This window comes from Strix uralensis, chromosome 1 (genome assembly GCF_047716275.1).
Source record: "Strix uralensis isolate ZFMK-TIS-50842 chromosome 1, bStrUra1, whole genome shotgun sequence".
In the NCBI taxonomy this organism is placed as follows: domain Eukaryota; kingdom Metazoa; phylum Chordata; class Aves; order Strigiformes; family Strigidae; genus Strix; species Strix uralensis.
The window spans coordinates 46,641,007-46,659,958 of NC_133972.1; the positions used below are offsets into that span (position 1 = coordinate 46,641,007).

The 18,952-nt window shown below is 38.6% G+C and overlaps 1 protein-coding gene across 1 annotated transcript in view; it reads right to left on the bottom strand.

The window, feature by feature from the left end:
* The window catches only part of LOC141941816 (pituitary tumor-transforming gene 1 protein-interacting protein-like), a 32,723-nt gene extending 13,771 nt beyond the window's left edge, over window positions 1–18,952 (bottom strand). Inside the window, exons 1-5 of the mRNA XM_074864800.1 lie at window positions 18,793–18,952; window positions 14,295–14,347; window positions 10,124–10,232; window positions 6,176–6,284; window positions 2,562–2,630 (exon numbers count right to left, since the gene is read on the bottom strand). Of these exons, the coding sequence (XP_074720901.1) occupies window positions 2,562–2,630; window positions 6,176–6,284; window positions 10,124–10,232; window positions 14,295–14,347; window positions 18,793–18,904 (452 nt within the window). The 5' untranslated portion in view covers window positions 18,905–18,952. The remainder of the gene's footprint in view (window positions 1–2,561; window positions 2,631–6,175; window positions 6,285–10,123; window positions 10,233–14,294; window positions 14,348–18,792) is intronic.

An 18,952-nucleotide genomic window follows, 5' to 3' on the forward strand; every position in this document is an offset into this window, starting at 1 on the left:
GCACCTGGTCATGAGCCTTTCCTTTAAAATAAACATAGGTAAGTGTTGATTTAACTGAACAATGTAGCATAATAATGTTATTGTTCTCTTCTAAAGCATTACAGGAGAGAAACATCACCTTCACACTAGCACTCTGCCTCTTGTGCTGTGACTAGTTAGCAGTGGATTAACAGGTGAAAAATTTCCCTTTTTCCCGATCCATTGCAAGTCTTGAACATCACTTATCTGAGAAAAATGTGTGGTATAACTACGTGTGAGCATATTTCCTAAACTGCCCACCTATTTCTCATCCTTCTGTGCACATTCAAGTATGACACTTTCAGCTCACAAATCAAGATGTTTATGAAAAACAAATTTGCATTCATTCTCTTCTTGGATAAAGTTTAACACTACCTTGCAATGGTGAAAGGGGAAGTACCACTTTCTACTCTGTCCCCAAATAAACACTTTCCTTGCTTTTCTCCCATCCCTGGATTCATGCTGTCCTTACATCCTGTTGATCCCAGCAATCTTATGGATACATGCCGAGACTGTTCACTGAACTCACACAACGGAATAAAAAAACCCTCAAAAACTTCACAGAAATGTGAATAGCTCTCTGCAAAATACATTTGGCAGAGCACAGAGCTAAGGAATGTTGTGCCTTGAACAAGAATGAAAAGTAAGAATGCTCTTTGCATCAGCAGCTTGCAGTTACAACAGAAGTAGAATGCCTTTAAACACAAATGGTTAAATTAGTGCCACCATTACACCCATATATTTTTTCAAAACACTAGTTTTAACTCAACTACACTAGGAGACATATAATTCCCATCTTCCCTCCACAGAAAGTTACTTTTAAGCTTATACTTTCCTAAACAAGTACAAATGCAGAATAGACATTACTTCAACAGTAAGTCTGTTCCATTAATGTGTAGAACAAAGACAATTTGGTAAGTTTAAATTTGGAAAGTTTAAAAGCTACTAAACTGTATTATAGAGCTAGTAGAAAACTAAAATAGATATATTAAAATGCCAGTATGTAATAGCTCAAAAAAAAAAATCAAAATCACAAACCCAAAACTAACCATTCAAGCTTTGCACTGAGTCAAGCTCTGAGAAACTCTTTGTCAAATGTCCCCATTGTATCCTATTCCAATTCATTCTATTGCCAACAAGGTTTGGAATTTTATATAACGCTGAAGGACACATCAATGTGAGCCATTACAACAGAATCTATTCTGCCTCCTGATATCACAGTGCCTACTTCAGAGCAGTAACCATTGTCAGATTCAGGGCAAACAGTTGCTGTATTTGCTTATATAACCTGGCAGTTCAGAACCACAAAACAGATTTGCATGGAGCGATTGTCCCAGCTCCTGCCAGAGATATGAGTGACAGCAGGTACATCTGTAAGAGAACCTTATTGGCTCCCACTTTTGTGCCCAGTCAGAAATGTAACATGTTTGAGCAAACCAAGCACATCCGCCTAACTGCCTTGTAGTCTTATGCACATTTGTAATAGAAAAACTTAATGCCTTCGTGCAAAGGCTCCACAGGGGGTCTCATCTGGAAGTATGCCTTGCTCCCTGCAGCCCCTGCTCATGTAAACAATCAGAGTTCACCAGAAAACAGCAGGCATCAGCAAGGCAGTGAAGGTGCCCACCTGTTACTTGGCAGCCGAGTATTTAGAGAACATAACCATGAAGTGGCAAATCCAAGATCAATTTCCTTGTCAGTCTGTGGGGGTTCAAACCCACACCTGACAGCTCCAAGCCTAGAATTAGTTTGGTTAGGACTCCCCTCTTGTCTTGCTGAAGCTAATCCACTGTGAATCTCCAAAATAAAGACCATGAAATGAAGTATGATTCAAAAGGCACACTGGGCTTGTACCAGGTATCACGGTCCTACCTACAAAAATTGTTTATCTAAAGAATAATATAAAAACCATGAAGAGTCACTGGAGAACTAAGCCATAAACACCCAGATCCGAAGGAATGCTGTTCTCACTGAGCAGCACTGTATCACTGCTGACTCTTGCACTTTTCCACACAGTGCTACAGCTTTAATAGAAAGGACAGAAATATGGAATTAAGTCTGAAGTGAGAGCTGAGCCAAAGTTTTCCATTTCCTGAGCAAAATTTCTAATAGGTATCTCATCAACTTCTCTACCCTTCCCAGCCAGATTTTAAAAGAAAAAGAACCAGTTACCAAATGAATCCAAAAAGTGTTTTTTCCCTCTGAATCCCAGCCTCACTTTGGCATTAAGTCATGCCACAGACAAGCATCAGTCCAGGAGAGACTAGGCAAGACTCCTGACCATCCTTCCTGTTTGCTCTTGGCTGGCACAGAACACTCATGGTGCCTGCCAGGGTGAGCATCATCCTGTTCACTCATGGAAATACAGGGTCCTAATCAGGTTCACAAATCTCACAGTAAGGCCTGTTTTGTAAGAACCTGACACTGTCATGCCTAACTCCACAATGCCTCTTTGTTTAGTACTCCATGCATTCCTTCAAAGGGCAAAATAATCCTGTATCACCAGGAAGCATATAACTATATATCAAGCTGTCAAGACTTACCTCTGAAGAGACTGCAGCCTTCGTTCCTCTCTCTTCCTAGCTAACCGTTCTTCTTCATCACCTGGACTACTACAAAAATAAGGAGTGAAGGAAAGCATAAGAGGAAGAAAAAACAATTTCACTGCTAGGCAATCACTGTTTAGTCATTTGACTTATTTTCAAAAAGAATTTCTAGTCTGACCCAAGATACTTCTTCACAGCCATGTAAAATTTCATTGCTGAATAAGTATAATTGACAAATTTGTAGAATTGCCCTTTTACATTTTATAATACCCAAATGCTTCACTCACTGCAGTAATGTGCCCTTGAGACTCCACAGAACAATTTAAAGCCTCTTAGGAAGAGGTTGCAGAAGCAGGATTCCTACTTGCCATTTTCCCCAGTGTCACACCCCATTTCAGAGTAAGTGTACTGCGCATGCACGGTTAAGTCCATTCTCACCCCCTGGAAGAAGACTGATGGTTCATAAGCCTTTGATGCCAGAACAATTTATCTTTCCAACAACGATCGCTATCCAATCTCAAGCTGCCTCCAGGAAAGCAGTCTGCATGAATTGTCTTGGCAGCTGCCTTCCCTGTTCTGGAATGAGCAAGGATTTACCTGAGTGCATCAGCTGTGCGATTCCAGGAAACGCTGAGCCTACACGGTACATCTGAGCTGTGCATGTGCAGATATGCTCTGCTGAACGCAGGGACTTAAGCTTTGTGACCTACCTTGGAGAAAGCTCAGCTTCACTTAACCATTAGATAGACTACATAAGAATGGTAGAACTCTAAAGCAAATGCCAAACAATATTTGTTATTTTTTTCTGACAGAATTAATAGCGATTCTTCAGAATCGGTGAATGGACACCCGCCATGCTTCCTCAGGTGCTAATAATTTTTCAAAACTGAATGCACTATCTGAAGATGTTTGATATGAATATTTACAATATGAATACACCCGCTAATAGAGAAATGAACAGTTGTAGTACCACACATCTGCAGCAAGCAACATACAAGTAAAGCAAGAGTGACATCCAGTGGTTAATTACAGCATGTCAACTGTTGTAACACACAATTCAGAGACACAAGAACTGGGAATCTGAACTCAAGTTTTCCATCTGCTCAATCAGTCCATACATCTCTTTGAACATCTTAGTCATTCAAATACAACCCAGTAATTCAGAATCCATGTAATCTTCTAGTTCCTTCTTTCTTGTTTCCACATAAAGAATTAGAAAAATCTTGGGGGAGTGTAGCAGCAGGAAACAGATGCAACAAGTCACCTCTATTGGAAAACAACATTAGATCCTTTTGTAAAACTAATCAATTCCCCATATTAGCATGTCCAGGAAGACTAGAAGCTCCCATTCTTGGGCACCTTTCTGTAAAATTACTTTGCTAAAGACCCCAGTGTCTTAAAACTATGTAATAGTCTCACTTCACATTGGTGTTGCAAAAAATAAAACTATAGGATTCAGAAAATACATTTCTGCCCTGTAAATAAAAAAGCATTAAATATCGTCTGTTTTCTAGACACTTTGAAGGAATTCAATTTTTCTTCAAAATTCAGAAAGTCTGAAACTATACAAATAAAAAAGTGGTTGTTAAACTGAAGAAGTTCAAGAGAGTTTATTTAATATAGTGTCATTAATACCAGACTCTTAAAGCCCATTATTTTTATCCTGTGTTGGAACTGAAACAACGCACCAATAGTCCTAGGATTCCTGTTGTAGGGATGGACTCAGGTGAGCCACCTACATTATTGATGTGGGAATTAGTGCACCTAAGTATTCTCTGTGTTCAAGGAAAATATAAGTAATGGCTTCTTAAACATTGAAACCCCATAGCTTAAAAACTCAGAAGGAATACTGACATTGCTGCAAAACAAGGTTATACCTAAGATGAAGTCAGTAAAACATCTAAGAAGTCAGTAAAACAGATCTAATACTACATTTCTACACATTTTCCTTCTTCCAATTCATTAAAAAAAAGTTTCTTTTGTGGAAGAGGAGTCCCCAAAACTGAGGAAGCAGAGAGCAAAAGAATTCCTGCTGAGACTCAGTGGATTTAATGCCAGCAATATATCAGGCTTCTGTGTAATAATACATTTTGAATCCTCCCAAAATAAGCTGGACCCCACTCTGACAAGACCTTTAAATCCTCTAAGTGTCAGAAGATTAACCCTGACACTTTTGGAGTCCTGGCATAAGATGACTCTCAACTAACCCTCTATTTTTAGAATTAGATGCTACAGTACTGATTGACAACTTAGCTACTAAAACTGAAGTCTGGCACAGATCTCCCTTTTCACAGGAATCAAGCTTTATTTGTTGGCATATCAGCCACAGGGGCCTACTCAGTTCTTCTGCGGAGGACATCGACAGATCTTACATAAAATCTAAAACAGTTCTATACATCTTCAGGCAGGGCTTATCAGCACAGGGCTAAAGAGTTATCACTTTGTGCACTAGGACAGATTTGGTAGACCAATCTACCAGCAGAACAGGTGCAAGTATTTTCCTCGGGGAAAAGAGGAGGGAGTGACATGTTATTGACAATTATTTTCTCTTTTCTTTAAAACCACAAGTGTACCATATTTCTCTGGCTTGAAGGTCAGTACTAAACACTGTACAGCTGCATTAAAAACACTGACCCTCAAACAAGAACAATGAACTACAGATATGTGAAATAGTACAGAAATTATATTAGATCAAGAAATAAGGTCCACATTTTGTTCACGTGAGAACTACTGAAGGACAAAAGGAACAGAGCTAGCTGAAACTACACTGACTGGAAACCTGAACTCTAAAACGTCAGTAATAGAAGGAAGCATATTGTGCTGTCCCGATAAACAAAGCTTTCCAGGCATTTCACTAGGGAATAAGCACTGGTCACTTCACATGGCAGCACTGACTTACCTATTTTAGCTACTCATCAACTATTTTCCTCCTTTTGAAGGATATTAGCCAATGAGAGAAATACACCAGTAAGATAAGTTTTACACATCCTCCAAGGTCTAAAGAACATTTAATTTTTGCAGTATTACTTTACTTGAAAACAAGTCATTCTTAGTATCTTAAGAGTAAAAAAGTATCATCTCACACTTAGAATATTTTGTTGAATTGGCAAAGACAGCTAATTACTTAGATACTGACTGCTGACAGATCCTAGAGCAAATTCTGAAGCATGGATACCAAGTGCTGTAGGACACTGTTCCTCAGTTACTTGTTACCCACCTGTTCCCTTTTTGCTGTACCATGAGCTTGCCTTGAAAGACATTACTTGTTCTGTTACCACAAGTAGCAAGTATTTATGTGGCCATGGAAATATTTCATGTCCAGTCTTAACAAGGAAGTATAAAATGTAGACGTGTAAAGCAATAGCTTACGTAGTCATAGCATCACAGATGTGATCTTTAATAACATCATTTCAATGCCATTCCAGCATTTCCAGTTATACTGCCTGTCACTGAACACCTCTTTTTTGTTGTCTTTCTCAAACAAATACAGCAAAGTGACCAAAACTGCTTCCAAATTTAAAGCTTCTTAGTATACTGGAGAGTAAAAATTGTAGGTAGGTATGGAAGACCAGCACCCGAAGTTAATAAAGAAAACAAATAGATGTATTTACCTCCTGGAACGCCTTCTGCAGTAACAGCAGTAACAGCAACAGACTGCTACAGACACCAAAATGAGTCCAGCTACTACAGCTATGGCAACAATTAAAGCCTCAAAGTTTACTGAAAAATATGAATATATTCAACTTGTTAGACTCCAACATCAACATTTATCTTTCTGACAATTCTTCCCCTCCTTCCCAAGCATTTTTTCATCTCTGTATGCAAAAAAAAAACCAAAAAAACAAGCACACTTCTGTGCAATTACCCCAGTTAAAACTCAGCATACCACATTCGAATTTTGCTACTATGCATAATCTACACTGAACATACATTAAGTAAAATTGCTCTTTACCTATACCAAATTAAGTCATCCTGTAATACTTTATAGGATACATATCTGTGATTCCACAGTTCCACCCTCCCAATCATGACCTTAGCCCATGTACAGCATGAACAAAAAAGTCATATAGATGCAGCAGTATCATACACACATTACACGCAGCAGTTTGTCATCTTATTTCATTTTGCTCTTTCTCAATGGCAGATGATTTGAATGAGCCAATATAAAACTCTCAATAAAATTGCTAAGTCAACTTCCACATCTAAAGAGCAATTAACAAATGGAGAGGGGGCTATTATTCCAACAGCATACACTATAACAACTGTAGCTGGTCTAAACCAGGACAGGATCGTATTCATAAAAAAAGAATCAGAAACTTGATCTCCTAGGAAAAAAAAAGTGAGACCCAAGAAGAAAGCAAACAGGGATGATATAAGCAAAGCTATAGACACAACTTTGAGGAGTTATTTAAAGGACCTAACAAAGGACAGAATGAAATCATTTAGGGAAGTTTTAACAACAGAGATAAAAACTAAACACCTCTCCCCACACATACCCCACGCTGTCTATTTTAAAGCAGGATGGGGGAGGGGGCAGGGAAGCTGTCTCTTCTCCCACATAAATCTCTCTGAACTGTCAGATTCAGCAGCTTCATGGTGCTGCAGCAATACAAAGTAGCTGCAATGCACTTTTTACTGCTTCAGGGCACTAGTGATAAGACAGTCAAATTTAGCAACTGAAGTTCAGAGGGCCTGTCCTCTCTGATCACATGCACAAGCCAAAGAGTCTGTTACTCCTCTACAGATCTTACCAACTCACATCTGCTCAAGGCACATCCTTCACAGATCTTGCCAAAGATTAGATCCTAGCAAATATTTTTGCTTCTATGCTATAATTTACTTGGTGCAGTTTATAATACAAATTAATACATCACTTCTAGTTACAATACACAAGTAAATTCTGAACATCTAAGTTCTGAAGTAACACAATTCACTATACCACTGTTACTTCCCTACAAGTTACAAGCGATTACATATACTTCATTCAGCGAAGTAAAAACAAAAAATGGTTTTGATCTCCATTTCTTTTAAAGTATACAATTTAATTGAAGCAAAAAAATATTTTGAACCTATTAAAGTGAAGAAAAAGACTGTTTTCAGTCTGCATTCCTGTCTCCACTATTTCATTTGCTTATTATTCCCAAAAAACAATATAATTAAGCTACTTTGTATTATGTTGCTTCTATACAGTTCTTTTTTCTTCACTCCTGATTAATAATCTGTCAGTGCCTTATTCCATATAAAACTGTAACTGAAAGCCAGGTATTTGTTTTTGACTTAGAGTTGCAATATTCACCTTCATTTTCAGCAACACTGAGCCAACGCTCTTCATTTTATTTGCAAAAAGAAAAAAAACCACCACCATGCTCACAAGGTAATTTCCCTGCTGTGTCCAAAGGGGGCAGTCTCAATAAATCTATATACCCCCATGGCACATGGCAGCATAGAATTTGCAAAAAAAAAAAAAAAAACAACCAACCTATTAAGGAAATGCATATCTGGGTTTTTTTGTTGCTGTTTTGGGATTGGGTTTTTTTTCTTTCTCCACTTTTGCTGAGAATGTGTTCTATTACAAAGTTTTCATTCTGTATTTAAACTACATTCAATCTACAAACGCAAATGGCACCCAAGCCAGAAGCTGTTTCTATAGCAGGAGTAAACTGTCAAGAACACCCTTAGTATCAGCAGATAACCTGTAATCACCACTTTGCAAAAGAACAGGTATTTCTGTACTGGGTGAGGCTGAGAGAGAGTTAACTTTCTTCATAGCAACTGGTATGAAGTCATGTTTTGGATTTCTGGCTAAAACAGTGCTGAAAACACACCAATCTTTTGGCTGTTGCTGAACAGGCTTGAAGAGCATCTTTCTTTTTCTCCAGTGAGTAGGACTGGAGGTAGGCAAGAGATTAGAGAGGTCAGGAGTTGACACTGCCAGAATAGCTGGCCTAAACTGGCCAGAGGGATATTCCACACCATATAATGCCATGATCAGCAATAACACCTGAGGCAACGGAAGAAGTGGAAAGGGTACCTGGCTTCCAAGGTGACTATTGTTTGGGACCTGGCTGGGAATCAGTCTGCCTGTGGGATGTGGTAAGCAATCTCCTTTGCTTTTTTTTCCTCTCCCCCTTTTTCCTTCACCTATTAAACCGTCTTTATCTCAATCCATGAGCTTCCTTGGTTTTGTTCTTTCTATTTTCTCCCCCCATCCCACTGGGCCAGGGGAAGGAGGAAGCAAGCAAGCAGCTGTGTGGGTACTTAGCTTTTGGCAGGAGTCAACACACCACACTTTTAGAAAAAGATTTGCTAAACGTTTCACAGCAACAGCATTTACTATAATATTGAAAACCCAATTTCCTTAAAAGTGTGCCTTATCAGTGAAATTATATACCTTCTGTAGCTCCAAAAAACTCCAGAAGTTTAAGCATAAATGCCTTCTCTCACAAAACAAAGCAGAGCCCTTCTGCTAAGAACAAAGAATTAGTGAAGTTCTCCTGTACTGTCCAATCTAGTCCCTCTGTTTGCAGGGATTATATCAAGCGGTAGCGTTCAAAAACTTGCACATTCCATTTTAAGAGCAATCCTCTACTTCTGCTACTCTAATTTAGACTACTGCATAATATTACTGCTCTAAGCACGATAACTTTCTTCTAATTTACAGTTAACAGTCACTGATACTTCATCCCACTTGTTTTTGTTCTTTAGCCTCCTGGTGTTCATGAACAAATGCACAGAAAGCAGCAAGTCTGCTTTGCTGGACTGAAGCTGTACTCTTACTTCATATGCCAAGCTTTCTCTGTTCCAGTCTAGTCATGACCTGTATACATGGTATTGCAAAAACAGCTCCAAAGATTTCACTCCAATGGCAGCATATGCTCTGTACAGTATTTTGTAATACAACATGCAAAGCAAAAGGATATCTAAGGACAATTAAATTATGCAGTACTACAATCTACAGTGGCACTCTGCAGCTTCCTTTTTAACTTTAACTGCATTGTCTTCGGCACTCAGATGACATTGTTTTTTCAGTTCTTCAAGCAAAACCAGCATTCCAAGATTTTTTGGGTGGCTCCATTCCCGTGGTATTGGTTCACTGCTGCCACTGGAACATACTATAAAAACTGTGGATCGTGCACATCATTCAACATTAAGAAACTTAAAAAAGGTAAGAATAGTTGCCTTTTATCAACAGGGAATGACCTTATTTCTTTGTATCTCAGAAATATGGTTTAAGAAAGGCGAATCCTGATTATGTACATAAAATACTTGGAACTTTCCAACACCACCAATTCCCAGTCTAGACTTGATCATCCACAGAACTTCACTATATACTAAACGTTTTAAAGCCACTGGATCAGCACAACTATGCTGGCTGTTCACAGAGAACCCTCAACAATGACCGTTTAAGTCCAGAAGATTAGAGATCATTGTTCCTAATCATAACCACTGCTTCCACCCTCCACCCCTCCAAATAAGTAATCAGGAAACAGCTCTAGTAACTCTTATTTATCAGTACAATTAAAGTAATTCTCTACAGCAAAAGTAAAATTAGTACCTACTCCAGCAAACTCCCCATCGAGCATTTGAGAGGGAACATAATGAAGATGGTGGAAGAATGCTTCTTACAGGGTAATCAATACAAGTGTTGTTGGTGTAACACCAAAGGCACTGTGCAAAAGAAACAAAAACACCCCAAATTACTGATCTTCAAAAACAGTTTACAATTTAGTACTCCTCTCCACAGACAGAATTCTTGAGTACAATATTTTAGGGATATATTGAATATGCTTTGTAGTATAAAACCTACAGAATGGTACAATTCCTAAGTAAGCCTAAGCTGAATTGTGAATAAATACAAAGTGTACTTATGGGTAATAAATACTTACAGTAGCTTGAAAATATTTGGAAACATAGAGGTACTCTGTACAGTGGAGGATAAAATGGCTTTGGGTTTAGAATTACTGAAATTAACAAGAAATACAAAACCAGAAAGCCAACTGTTCAGAATTTTAAAACACCTGGTATCTTTAAGGAATACAAATACACTTATAATCTTACTTCAGCCCTGTATTTGACTATCAACAGAACAAAACCAATAAAGGACCCTTATAATTCTACAGGAAGTTTTGCTACAAGGTAATAAGAGATACAGCCTTATCTGATCTGTGTACCTTAATTGTGCACACATATATCTGGATATTTTTAAAATTTAAAGTTTCTTATGTGTATTATCGTTACAATACAAACACTACATTTCTGCTTTTTACGCCACCCCTAAGCATCAAGCTTAAGTTTTGTTTTTCATCTGTTAAAATATTCATTCAAAATTCCTTTACCACACAACTCAACCAGTGAAGAAGTTTTGGGTGATAGTAACAGGAATCCTTGACAGAACAGGGTTTTTTCAGGTTCATTATAAAGAGAGCTCATCCAGGAACCACGCTTTATCTAACAGTACTATCAAGAACATCTTTGTCATACATCGTCAATTGCACAAAGTATGTTATCTTGCTCTAAAAGGTTAGAAAACATTAAATAGAAAGGAAACTGTTTGAAGTAGATTCTGCTCTCCTGAAAAAAGTGAAGACAGACAAGAAAGATGCATTCCTATTTTGTAATTCACAGACTGTACAAGTCAAACATACCCCTAAAGACACATCAACAAAAGTAATTAAGAAGATAGAATAATCTTTGCCAAAAACCTGCCCTCCTAAGTTTTAATTTTAATCAAGGATGTTAGATGAGAACATGGTTATTTTTGTTGGATCAATCATTTAATAAGAATTAACAGTTCAAAAATAATGACTAATGGGGGCAGACTAAAGGTCATTGTTAAACTTTGTTCAAATGTAATGCTGACTCTGTTTTGAGTAGCAGGCTGAGCTAGATGACTCATGAGGTCTCTTCTAACCTGAATGACTCTATACTGTTGGTGACAACTAGAAGCACAGAAAGGCCAATGGTATCATTCTGAGGGAGACTACTGCAAGTAACTACTAAAAACATGTGTAGCCCAAAAGGCAATACCTAATGCAGCTACTCATTGGTGCAGAGACTGAAGTAAGAGAAAATATTTCAATTGACTCATTCCCAGTTGAGCTCATTGTCAAAATCCAATTAGAAAAAAGCCTAAACACCCGAGGGTGAAACATTTCCTTAACTTTGATCCTCACCTACATAACCTAAAAATGAAGACTGAAAAGATTTTATTTTATTTAGAGGTAAATCACATATCCTTTGCAGCATATGCTAGGAACCATGTTCACACTCTGATGAATATCACTGACTTTATTTTAGTAGAGTCTCACATAGATAATGAAGTGCAGCATCATTAATTCAGTCCACACTCATTTTAAAGACATATTCTCAGAAGAGGTAAGATAGCAACTACAAACACAAAATGAATGCTTCTTCCTCTATAATCAGATAGATGTACACAAGTGACTACTATCCCCACCTCTCCTTCAAAAAAATTGGCTATATTTAATGATCATATAGTTTCCTATAGCTGTTAGCTTTTTTAATTTTTTTTTAAAGCCTAGCTTACCTAAAACCCATTTGCCACAAGAATTTAGATTCCATACATTTGTTATTAGGACAAAGGTGAGAATGATAAAAAAAGCTGGAGGGAAAAGTGTGTTGGTAGACTACTCAGAAGTTAAAAATGAGACTTTGGAAAATCCTCCAGAATGCTGAAGCTCTAGACACGCACACAGATTTTAAGATGTAGGCCTACCTTTAACTAGTGCTCGCATTATGTATTTTATCTTCACATGAAGTTAGAAACATGCTCAAGATGTTAATCAATAGATATTTACACATTATCTGGTAACAGCTAAAGTTCTCAAATTTTAACACACCTGATAATCTGCTAGTCATAGCAGTAAATATTTCTTCAAAGTAGATAAATTGAGTTTCACGATTCAACAGCTCCAATCAAAACCCTTGTGCCATTTTTTAATGTACTATATTGTAAGGAATGAGATTAAATGCAGCAGCGTATTTATAAAATTACCACGCAGAACTTATTGATGAGAAAATAGGTATTCATCAGCTCTAAAGACCAACCCAACTGCAATTATGATAGAAAAAATTTGAGCATTTTGAATTAAAGTTCTATTTAACTGAATTAAATTACTACATTTTTAGTGTTTGTTTGGAATTTTTTTATCTATTCATCAAATGTCTAATTTTCATTTTTATCTGCTGCTGCTATCTATATTATCACCAATATGAAAACATGATTTTTTCTACTGAAGTAATTAAAGTAACTTCAGCAATCCATTGCTTTTGTATCGTTCACACAAATGCTCATGGCTTTATTCTGTAGCCTTTTTTTTTTAACATATGTGCAAATTGTCTGAATCAAGTCTAAACTACTTTCTTCAAGGTTAACACTGACACTATTGAAGCAGTTGCCCTGAATCATCCATCACTGTCACCAAAATAAGCCTGGACAATGTTATTGGTTTGACAGATTCTGAAAATAACATATCTAACTCTGTTATAGTGTCTTCAGTACACAAACACAGCTAAAGGATTTATTTCTCTCAAGGTGAACACATCTCCCAGGTTAATAAAAGTTATACTCAGCAGCAGCAGCACTTATTTAAAGTGACAGTCACACAAGTGGTAGCGTGCTGAACTATTATACGGGTCTGACAGCACACAATAATCACATCAGTACAAGATGATTAATATTTTTCTATTAAAAAGCCAAAAGATTCCTAAGACAAGCATAAAACAGGTAAGTTCAGATATTTCTCCATTTTCCTAGCGAAAACTTTGCAGTAACTTACGTAACCTAAAGACTCCCGAAATACTTCTTTTCAGTGACATCTGAAGTTAGAATTCGAGACAACCTCTCCCTTTAAATATGAGAGTTTCTTCTACTCTGCAGGTACGGGCACCTTTTGCACACTTATCACAATCTTTATTGTGGAGATCAAAGGTTTTCAGCAAAGGACAGAGAAATAAATTTTATTAAGTCTCTGCATTATTGCAATCTCACTGGAAATCTAAACACTTTGCTACCAGAACAGTGACCCAACCTGGCAGTCTTAAGCACCTGTGGTCTGTTGTAGTCAGCAGAGAGGCCGACACGTCTGAACATCTACAAAGCACTGATCCAGTCTGCCTCAGTTAAATGCATTCATTGGGGCATCTCCAGAGAAAGGCATTTCTAGTTTATTTACATTAATTTCCCAGTTCTCCTATTCCGCATACAAGAAATGTAAGGCGTTTTAGCCACATAAGATTCGGTTTATTCGGTTTCCTTGTATAAAGACGGAAATTTAACTAAGCGCTGCTTGCAAAATGAGGATGAGTCTAAACCAGCAGCAACATCAACTTGCTCAACTGCACTATGAAAGCACTGAGCACACACTGAAACTGGAAGCCTGGATTCTACAGGGTCTGTCTTCTCCAGACAAAGCAGAGAAATACCCTGAGTGACCAAATCATGGAGCAACCCTGGCAAACTGAAAGCACACTGGCATCAAGTGTGACAGAGGGGAAGCAGCACATCAGCTGACTCTACCATTTAAATAAGAACAGATACTAAAAGTGACTGATCTCGACTTCCTCTTATTATGGGTAGTTTGACTAGATTCACCATTAAAAACAAAGCAAACCTGCCACCCCCCAACAGCCAAACCCTAACATCTTAATTTCATATTAAGTGGAAAAATCATCAAATTCTCAATCAAAAAAGGATGTTAAAAATCTTACCGAAACATTTTTTAGACATTCTTCACAGGACCTCTGGGAAAACTCTGAACATGCTGGAACAAAAACAGAACACACAGAGATGACATTTATTTTTACTCAGTAATGTCAAGCATTTAACACATTTAGCCTTTTCGCTACTTGTAGATACAAGCAACGACTTTGTAGTGAAAGCTCAATAATCCCATTCCAGGCGAACTGTAGCGGAGAGAGATACAAAGCATTTAAGTTTGACCCCTTACACAATTAGGGAAACAATTCAAGCTTACCTTTAACTCCAATTTGCTTTCTCTAAGGTCAACAGAGGAGATAGAACCCAAGAGCCTCCCTGTATCTCTGCCAAAGTTCTAAGACTTTTACACTTCAATTTAGAGAACACTCCAAGTTTTGCAGCTTTGGAAGCCTAGCAAAAGCTGACCCTTGCCTAGGGTTGGTCCCCCTTCCATAGATACTAACCTTTCTCTGGGGGAAAAAGTTTTTAAAAGATAAAGGTTTCCAAATAACATGATTTTAAATAACAATAAAAAATATTTCAAAACATAGGTCAAAGTTATTTTGTAAGAGGCCAACAAGAACTTCAACAGATGTCTGAAAAGCCAAGTGATGCAGAAGGACTTAATTCATATTTTCCTTGGATTTTAAAAAACTTCTAAACTAAAAAAAGAAACTATTTACTGGTGTTCACATTCAGAGGATTCCAGCTAAAGGCTATGACTTGCATTTAGAAGTACTGCGTGCTTATTGTCTTAAGACCGGTCTTTTTTATCCACAATGTAGCCACAATTCATTGCCCAGAGGACCACACATATATACCAGAGTTTTAACTAGATGAACTACCCGACAGATGAGGGGAAGTCTCTGCTCCTGGTCTGAACCTGGATTTTTCTTCCAATAATTGTAGTTCCTATGATCATTTTTAATACTATTTAATGAAACCGACTTTTGATTCCATGTATATCGTAAATATGAAGGGAAAATATCTCCAAATCAGGAATCCAATTCTACTTTTAATGAATAACTGCGTCGGTCACAAGCAGTTATTAATTTGAGCTAAATTATTGGCATGTTTTGAGACAATGACGTATTTCAATATTCTCTTTTCATAATTCAATATTATATCTTTCCAGTACTAATTCTTAACATTAAATGTATTTTATGTACCAGTATATTTAGCTTTAATATATCTGCATAGAAAAAAAACCCACTTACTATTTTATCCAGTACCAATTAACATTGTTACCGGTACCAATTAACTGAGAACTGAATAAGTATAAGGCCCATATACCAATTCATGAGGAAAAAAACACCAGTAACAGATTCAGAAATAGTTCTCAGCTTAAATTCAAAAGTTTTCAAATGGGATTATTCCACATGGAGTACCACGATGCTTATTATAAAAATACTTCATTCCATTTTCAATTTTGGATTTAAAACATCTAAACAAAGCAGCTTTCTGAACATGAATTAACGAGGTACTGTCGGAAGTATGCAAGTACACCAAGGGCTTCTAAGAATGTGGTTTAAGTTACATTTTCAGTAACCAAACCATCTACAGCAAATTGAAGAAATGTAACATTCCTCGGACCCTTATCAAAGAGGTAATCTCACAAGCTTTTTGTGCTGTTTATCTTCTTTAATTGCCTGCCTACTGACATATTATAGCAGATAACCTATATTGGCATATAACCAAGAGATGGGGGGGTTAAACTAAAAAAATTAAGAGTTCTATTATTTATGTTTATTCTAAAAAACAACATAAAAGAATCTTAATGCAAATACTTCAGAATATATCATCACTGCATATATCTCAAAAATAAAAACATCTTTATGTACTGTTGTTACAAAATTTAACATTACTATGAGCGATTGAAAAAAATTTTTTTCCCATTGTGCTTTATATATATTTCTCTGGTCACCTAACTCTGAGGTATTTAAGTTTCCCAGCAGTTACTGTGTTCTCCCCAAAAGCAGAAGATAGGACAAAACACCTCAAACTGAAAGAGAAGAAAAACAAAGATCCCCTCCAATCCACCCGACTAAAGCATTATGTGTACGAGCACATTAAAAAATTCAGAGTTGTTGTTGTTGATTCAAACAGATATCAAGCGGACAGTCTCCTGTCAGTGTTTCAAGGGACTACTGCATTATCTTTATCAGGGAAAAAAGTAAGTGTAAGCCATAGCACCACTACCAACAATAATTCACACTGTATTTTAAACAGTATTTATCAAACATAATCATTCCTTCTCTATTGGCATATAACATCAGCATTAATCACCTAACATGTAATAAAATGAGAAATCATTTTTACATACCAAGCCAGGTTTATCAAGCCGTGGAAGCATTATTTTGATAAGTATAATTTTTACCAAAATAGTTCAGTTTAACACCTTGTACAGAGTCAATTGTAGCTGTATGAAGGTTATGCTCCCACAAGATAAGAAAAAGCTATTGCTGTTCATGCATTTTTTTTTGCTTACAACTAGAAAGCTGACCACACATACAGGAATTGTACTGAGTTAACTATACACCAATTACCTATATGATCTCACTTTCTAGGACACATACTCATGGACCAGGGTAACACTGCACAGATACAGAACAAAGGCTGTTCCTCCACAAAATTAAGGTAAAACAGAATAGCACTGACAATAAAACTTTTTTGTTTAAAAACAGCTTCCCCCCCCCCTCCCCTTTCCAATATGTATTTGTGCCTGAAGGTAGCATATGCAAAGATCTATTTTTTTTAAGGAAGACAGGGCTCTGTACCAGCATAGACTAAGGACTCATAACTGCCATAGAACCTTAAGATCAGTGAGGAAGGTGGCGGGAACTCTTCCTATTCCATTAAAAAAACCCCAACAACACAGTGCAACTGCTCAGTCAGAAACCTTTCAACACCTTCACTAAGCTTATGCATGGCTAGTTTATTTTAATTTCTTCTCTGTTCCCATTCTCAGGGCAACGCTGTTCTTCAACTTAAGCAGTTGTTCCCTCCTACTGGTGTAAGAGTACTTTCTCCAAGTACTCTTATTCCCCTCAACCTTCCTTCTGCTCCAGCAATTAAAGCCATACTTTTCTTGATGTTTTCTGAAATAGGGACCAGTACAGCCTTTGTAGCCCTGCTTTGTGCCAGTCCAGCCCTACTGAACACTGGTGCTGAACTTGTGGAACATTTAGCAGGATGGCATACAAGGTCCCACAGTCTCATAAAACTATTCTCTCTCTTCATAAGAGCATCACTTCAGTAACTGATATGCATCTGACAGGTAACAAGTCTACCTCCCTACTTTTTTCTAACTGTTTTTGATTTAAAATTAAAATAATACTAGTCGTATAGCATAACAATCCATCTTTTATTCTCCACTTTAACCTTATTTCTAATATTTATTCCTTAAAAGTCACCCACATCTTTTTGTATAATATCATGATCCTTTTCCAAAATAACAACCAACTTAGTGTCATGAGCAAATTCCTAAACTCACATAACAATACATGAAAACTTCTTTCCTACAGAATCCATAAGCAACTCCACTACCAATTAGCCTGATTTTTGTATCCAACCAAACCCTTTGGTTTCACTTATGTTTCTCAAACTACTAGAAAGACGCTGATTAACTTGCAGTTATTAGCAGGCCTACCTTCTGTTCCTTCCTCTGAGAAATACCAACAGTTCCCTTTCTCTTCTGCCTCAAGTTAGTTGTCTCACAAAGTTGAATACTTCCTTTTTGAGCATAAACCCTTCCATAAAGGAAATGAAGCACCTCAAATTGGACTCTAGAAGCATATATCAACGTCCACTTGAGATATCCTAATTTAACACAAACTAACCTGACGTGTACCTTTCTGGTCAAGTCTGCTAACGGCAACCAAGTTTGAGGACTAGCTTCACCAACTGCTTTCCCAAAGCAGCTATGAGATAAACGAATCCAAGAAAACAAACAGGATGACGAGCACCTGCACCGGCTTCTCCTTCTAAGCCACATTCCTCCTCATCAGTCAGGACAGAGCAAACCTAGGCGACTGCCGTCTCCTTGCAGCAAAACTCCCGATAACCCCACGGCCTCACACGCCGGCCAGCAGTACAAACGCTAGTGCCATCGCCCCTTCCTTTGGTGGGAAGCTCGGAGCCAGCCCCTCGGGAGCGGGCTACCTGCCCTGCCCCAGCGGCGGCGAGGGAGAGCAGGCGAGCCGGAAGCCGCAGGGGCGGCTGCCCTCCCGTCGCCCGGCCCCAGCCTGCTCCGAGGTAGGGGACGAGAGCCAAAGCACCCCCTCGAGCTCCGCCAACTCTCCGGAAGGCGCTCCCAGGCGCCGCTCGGCGCCTGCAGGCCTCAGGGCGAGCGGGGGCCTCTGCCCGGCCCTCCCGCCGTGACCCCCACAGCTCCCTCAGGGGCGAGCGCGGTCCTGCGGTGAGGAACACCTCGGGAAGGCCCGCACCCACGGGCGACGCCCCTCCACGGGAGGGAGGTACGGAGCGACCCCCTCCTCCGCCCCTCCTTACCCTGCGCCGGTGCCGGCGGAGCCGTGGCGGTGAGGTGCGCCAGCCCCATCCCGGCGCCGCCCCACAGCAACGCCAAGCCCTGCAGCCACAGCGGCCACCGCCACACCGCCATCGCCGGGGTCGCGCTCTCGCCAACGGCCCGCGCGCGCAGGCGCCAACG